At 43.4% G+C, this 6,957-nt stretch overlaps 1 protein-coding gene across 2 annotated transcripts in view; it reads right to left on the bottom strand.

Annotated features, from left to right (window-relative positions):
• Positions 1-1,221: 1,221 nt before the first annotated feature.
• NSMCE2 (NSE2 (MMS21) homolog, SMC5-SMC6 complex SUMO ligase) overlaps positions 1,222-6,957 on the bottom strand; it is a 422,041-nt gene continuing 416,305 nt past the window's right edge. For both annotated transcript variants that reach the window (XM_073632235.1, XM_073632234.1), the window contains one exon: positions 1,222-4,110. In XM_073632235.1, coding sequence (XP_073488336.1) covers positions 4,002-4,110 — 109 coding nt within the window. In that variant the 3' untranslated portion in view covers positions 1,222-4,001. The remainder of the gene's footprint in view (positions 4,111-6,957) is intronic.

Below are 6,957 nucleotides of genomic sequence, written 5' to 3'. Positions count from 1 at the left end.
ATGCCTGTGTAACTCGCATCAAAGTTGGACCGAAGTAGTACAGGGACTACTTTGAAGTTGGCACGACTTGAAGTCGTACTAATATGAATGGTTGTCATTGGAAATCATGGGGAACAGCTTGTCATGCGACTTTGCAGTCCCAAGCTGCAGGACAAGTCATACAAGTGTGAAAGGGGCTTTAGTGAGCACTTTGCCGAGAAAATCCATCCACCTCACAGGTGTGGCACATCAAGATGCTGATTAGACAGCATGATTATTGCACAGGTGTGCCTTAGGCTGGCCACAATAAAAGGCCACTCTAAAATGTGCAGTTTTACTGTATTGTGGGGGGTCCGAAAACCAGTCAGTATCTGGTGTGACCACCATTTGCCTCACGCAGTGCAGCACATCTCCTTTGCATTGAGTTGATCAGGTTGTTGATTGTGGCCTTTGGAATGTTGGTCCATTCCTCTTCAATGGCTGTGCAAAGTTGCTCGATATTGGCAGGAACTGGAACGAGCTGTCGTATACGCCGATCCAGAGCATCCCAAACATGCTCAATGGGTGGCATGTCTGGTAAGTATGATGGCCATGCAAGAACTGGGATGTTTTCAGCTTCCAGGAATTGTGTACAGATCATTGCAACATGAGGCCGTGCATTATCATGCTGCAACATGAGGTGATGGTCGTGAATGAATGGCACAACAATGGGCCTCAGGATCTCGTCATGGTATCTCTGTGCATTCAAAATGCCATCAATAAAATGCACCTGTTTTCGTTGTCCATAGCATACACCTGCCCATACCATAACCCCACCGCCACCATGGGCCACTCGATCCACAACATTGAAATCATACCTGTGCAATAATCATGTCTAATCAGCATCTTGATATGCCACATCTGTGAGGTGGATGGATTATCTCGGCAAAGGAGAAGTGCTCACTAACACAGATTTAGACAGATTTGTGAACAATATTTGAGAGAAAAAGGCCTTTTGTGTACATAAAAAAAGTCGTAGATCTTTGCGTTCAGCTCATGATAAATGGGGCAAACACAAAAGTGTTGCGTTTATAATTTTGCTCAGTGTATATTAGTTGCATGAGAATTTTTGTAACTTTAGTAATCTCTTTATTTTCGACATTAGCATGCAAAAAAAAAAAAAGGACGATCATTCTTCTGATATTCTCATCATGTATACCAGGCATAAGGAGAGAGAGAAAAAAAAAACACTGAACGACATAATAGCATCAGAAAATGTTTTATTAACCGGGAAACATTCTGAGCGCAAGGACGAAGAGCAAGGTAAGGTGACAACACACAGAAGTCAGTCATTTCTCCTCTTTACTTTGATAAAAAATAAAACAGGTGAACAGCCTGTAATCAGTTGAGTAAAAGGGTTGCTGGGAGTTGTAGTCCCTCGGCAGTGGGGGAGGGTCTGCTGTCTGTTTTTTCCTGCCTAACATCTAAACCCAAAATGTATGCGTCAGAATGTTTGCGATCATGCCTCAGGGTACCGATTTCCTAACCTGTTGCCACCCACATAAAGGTGAGCTTTTAATGTTGACACACTGTACATATGCGTTACGTTTTAAACTTTTTTTTTTTTTTTCACATTTCATCAGTTACTTCCTGGTTTCTTGCCTAGGCAAATGATGTCATACATTCCAGGAGTCTTCAGGAGGGTTTTTTTTCCATCTAAGCACACTCTCCTGCATGCAGCATCATGGGAAATGTAGTTACAAAACATCTGGGGTGCCAAGGTTCGCCATCACTGAGCTAAGCGGTTGTTTTTAAAAGTGATTTTTCAACAAAATAAAGCATGGCGACATGGATGAATAGGGGGGGTTTGCTTTGAATATTAAAAATGAGTTAAATAGTGTTTTTGTTTTGTGGTGCTCAGATGCAGTGAAGATCCGCTTTAATGTATGGCCTAATTGAGCATTATCAACCTGAAACAGGAAGTGCGATTGCTGGCAGGATCTCCCGGTAAGAAACTTTACAACCAATTCACAAAAAAAGATTTGCTCAAAGGGGTTGTAAACCCTCGTTTTTTTTTTTTTTTTTAAATAACAAACGTGGTATACTTACCTCCACTGTGCAGTTTGTTTTGCACTCTTCTGGGGTCCCCCGGCGCTGGTAGCTCCTCCCCGCATCGGGTGTCCACGTTGGGGGAAGCGCTCTCCTTGGTGGACACCCGTGCGGGCGCGCTCCCCAGTCCTGTATTTGCGTGTATTCACACAAAAAGCAGGACTCGGCCCCGCCCCCTGACATCATTGGATTTAATTGACAGTAGTGGGAGCCAATGGCTACGCTGCTATCAATCTATTCAATCAGGACATGAGACACCAGCTAGAGATGGTGTGCTCGTTCCCGGCCGGAGAAAGACAGGGTTCAGGTAAGTAAAATGGAGGGCCTGGAGCACTACAGAAGATTTTTCACCTTAATGCATAGAATGCATTAAGGTGAAAAACCGTGAGAGTTTACAACCCCTTTAAGGACACTGTATACAACGAGGCATGATTACAAAACTGAAAAATAAACTTTAGGCTTACATACACTTTATATCAAATCTAAAAAGAGTTGTCATAAGATTAAAGGACAAGGGGGGGACAACACGTACGTCTCAAAAAATAAAAGTTCCAAACTACACTTCTGCATTGTAGTAATGCGCAGCAACGCAATTTACATGTGCTGCTGTGCCCCAACGCACTAAGACAATGCACCTTCTTTGTCAGAAATGGTTCATGTTCAGTTTTCATAATTTTAGCGTACATTGGGAGCTCATTCATTTCATGAGCCACCTTAATGCAATGCACCTTAATGTGCTTTAACAATGTAACTGGGTCCTTGTTGATTTCTATTCTGAGGACGAGCTATAAAATACCAAAGGAGAAATGCCTAATCTGGCCCTAATACCCTGGTACCACCCCTTCATATCTAATCCGAAACTGCCTGAATGGCATTTGCCAGTATTCAATAATGAATACAATTTATATATACACAATCCCAGATATAGATATAAAACATATATTTGAATTAATGTAATTATGAATGCTGGCTTATTAGAATGACTCAGCTCTGGATTATAGAGACATATTAGGGTTTATAAGTCCACATTTTCCTAATTATTTATTCTATACAGCACATGCCATTAGTGATGTATCTGGTAACATGTACAGAGAGAAATGAGCCAAAAACAAGAGAGGAACAATATTAAAAAGGAGAATATGGACAAAGCTTTTTTTGGCCCTACTTCTCCTATGGATCACAGGAGTGCAGTTCGATCTGCACTCCTGTGACCCGTTTTCAGCAGACAGAAGGCTAAAGCCCGCTATCGGCTGTCACTCAGCTGATCCTGGCTGGGGAAAGATCCAGGCCATATATCGGTATCGGCCCACAAGCCTGGACCGGCAGCGATCCGCTGAGAGCCTGAGCCAGTCGCTCCCCCGCCCCCTCCAGTGAGTGCTAAAGGGGCAGAGCAGGGATCCAGCGACTGACAGTCACGGCTCTCTGCTCAGAACGGTGGGAGAGAACTGAGCGATCAGTGGTGTTTGATCACTCAGTTCTCACTACAGAGCCGCTGAGGGATCGATGCTGCATCCACCTAGGTGAGTATAAATGTTTTTTTTTTTTAAATCCTGAACTTCTCCTAATAAAAAGGCATCCCTTGAGAAGCTTACCCCAGATAACATCTGTGAACACGCATAGGAAATATGCACATTAACAGGAACACTGGGTATGCTGTCTTTGAAAGAATTCTGCTCTGTGACTGCAAATGACTTTACTGGGAAATCTAAACAGATAGGACCTCTCGTGACAACTATTTTAAACTGACATTAATTAAGCTTTTCCTGGCTGACGAGGGAAGCCCTGTATTAATAACAATTGCTTCCAGGAACTTCTACATTTTAAACATGTGTATATGAATGAAGCCTTACAGCTGCACATAATCATTAGAGATATTTATTTTTCTTTCATCTTTTATCAAAGATTCAGGAGGACCATAGCCAGTTTCAAGCTCATCAATGGCTTTGCTTTTTATTGTGAACCTCGATGGCTCTTTTTAGGGCCGTGTCTGGAACAAGGTCGGCGGTATTGACGTCGTGGTTGTCGCAGCCAATCCTTGGACACCTGCAGAGACAAGAGGCACATTACAAACGCACAGAACATCAGAGCAGGAAACATCTCGGTGTCAGAAGCAGCAGCTTTAGGTTTCAGTAATTGTATTATACTCAAGAAAAGAGGAAAAAGTGCAGCAACAATCAATCCAGATGTAATAAGCAGAACTTGTTATGCAAGTGGAAGAAATAGGATCAGAAAAAAGGAACGAGTGAAATATATCAGAAGGGTGTGATAGATGACTGCCAGTAATAGGAATTATTTTGGCAGATCTAGAAACATAAACATAGAAAAGTGGTAGCAGAAAAAAGACCAAGTGGACCATCAAGCCTGCCCTTTTTGTTTTTGTTTTTTTATTTATTCATTTTTTTTTTGTTAACATTATTTCCCCGAGTATAGATCTACGTTTGTCCAAGGCATGTTTGAAGCTACTTACTGTTGGTGGACTCAATACCTGGTTTGTGTACGATTTTTGGCATGTTACGGTGCATTGGGGGCTCATTCATTTCATGAGTTGCCTTCGGCCCCCGTCCTTACTTTGGGCGTTTTGTAGCTCAAAAATGCTCAACAAGCAAAAACCTTTTGTTTTCAATAACACTTGTTCACATCTGAGCATCCGGTCGCTTGTAGAAAAACGCCTGACGCTCACAAAGTAAACGAGCTGCAGTCATGGCCTAAAATATTACTCCAAAGCCATGCTGGAAGGTTAATTGGCTTCTGTCTAAATTTGCCCTACTATATGAATGTGAGTTAGGGACCTTAGATTGTAAGCTCATAGAGGGTAGGGACTGATGTGAATGTACAACGTATATGTAAACCGCTGCGTAAATTGACGGCGCAATAAAAGTACCTTAACCGCTTCCCGACCGCCTCACGCAGATATACTGCGGCAGAAGGGCACGTACAGGCAGATTAATGTACCTGTACGTTGCCATTTAAGAGGCGGCTCACGGGCACGCATGCACCCGCCAGGAGCTCCGTGACCGCGATCCCCGCGGACCTGATGTCTGCAGGGATACCCGCGACCGCCTCACGGTGAGGAAGAACGGGGACATGCTAATGTAAACAAGCATCTCCCCGTTCTGCCTAGTGACACTGTCACTGATCTCTGCTCCCTGTGATCGGGAGCGGCGATCAGTGTAGTGTCACCCACAGCCCCTCCCCCCCACAGTTAGAAACACTCCTTAGGACACACTTCACCCCTACAGCGCCACCTAGTGGTTAACCCCTTCACTGCCAGTGACAATTTTACAGTCGTCAATGCAATTTTTTAGCATTGATCCCTGTATTAATGCCAATGGTCCCAAAAAATGTGTCAAAATTGTCCGATGTGTCCTCCATAATGTTGCAGTCACGATAAAAATCGCTGATCGCCGCCATTACTAGTAAAAAAAAAATATCAATAAAAATGCCATAAAACTATCCCCTATTTTGTAGACGCTATAACTTTTGCGCAAACCAATCATTAAACGCTTATTGTGATTTTTTATACCAAAAATATGTAAACTGAGGAAATAAAAATGTTTTTAAATATTTTTTGGGGATATTTATTATAGCAAAAAGTAAAAAAAAAAAAAAAGTTTTTTTTTCAAAATTGTTGCTTTTTTTGTTTATAGCGCAAAAAATAAAAACCGCAGAGGTGATCAAATACCACCAAAAGAAAGCTCTATTTGTGGGAAAAAAAGGACGTGAATTTTGTTTGGGAGCCACGTCGCACGACTGTGCAAATGTCAGTTAAAGCGACGCAGTGCCGAATCGCAAAAAGTTGCTCTGGTCAGGAAGGGGATAAATTCTTCCGGGGCTGAAGTGGTTAAATAATAATAATAATATTGGCACTCCTGCATTTCTGTCAGAAAATGCACCAGTTCACCCAGAAAATTACAAATAGTCAGGCATTCTCATGTTTATTTTTTTTGGTTGTATTGGTATGACACAAAAAGTGGAGAAACAAAAAACCTAATCTGACACAGTCCACGCAAAACTCCAAAAATGAAATGGACAAAATTATTGGCACCCTCAATTTAATATTGGGTAGCAGACCCCTTGGAAAAAAATAACTGAAATGAATGGCTTCCTGTAACCATCAATGAGCTTCTTACACCTCTCTACTGGAATTTTGGACCACTCTTCTTTCGCCAACTGCTCCAGGTCTCTCAGGTTGGAAGGGTTCCTTTTCCCAAATGCTGTTTTGAGATCTCTCCACAGGTGCTCTATGGGATTTAGATCTGGACTCATTGCTGGCCAGTTCAGTACTCTCCAGCACTTTTCCTAAACCATTTCTGGGTGCTTTTTCGGGTCATTGTCCTGCTGTAAGCCCCATTACCTCTGTCAGAGCCTTTCTGACACTGGGCCCTACATTGCACCCCAGAGTTCTTTGGTAGTCTTCAGATTTCATAATGCCATGCACACGGGTCAAGATATCCAGTGCCTGAAGCAGCAAAGCAACCTCAAAACATCAGTGAACCGCCACCATGTTTGACTGTAGGGACTGTATTCCTTTCTTGAAAGCGGAGTTACTCCCAAAAATTGAACTTCCGCTTTAAGTACTCGTGACCTCCTGACATGCCAAATTTGGCATGTAATTTTTTTTGGGGGGGGGGGGGGAGCAGGTACCTTGTTTTCACAGGTACCCAGCTCCCACTTCCTCTCCTGGTGCTGTGGTGCTGGAAGGAAGTTCACCTCTCCCCCCTCCCTCCCTGCAATCTTCTGGGACCCGGGGGGACAGGATACCTGTCTTTGACAGGTATCCCGTTCTCACTTCCGGGAGTCCGGGCCGCGGCCCGTGACATCACCGCGGGGCTTCCTCCTTCTCTCCCCGTTGCCTGGCCAGTAGGAGAGAGGAGCTGGCCTCATGCATGC

This window comes from Aquarana catesbeiana, linkage group LG05, assembly GCF_042186555.1.
Source record: "Aquarana catesbeiana isolate 2022-GZ linkage group LG05, ASM4218655v1, whole genome shotgun sequence".
Lineage (NCBI taxonomy): Eukaryota > Metazoa > Chordata > Amphibia > Anura > Ranidae > Aquarana > Aquarana catesbeiana.
Note: the sequence above shows the minus strand (reverse complement) of the source record. Positions and strands in the feature narration are given on the sequence as shown.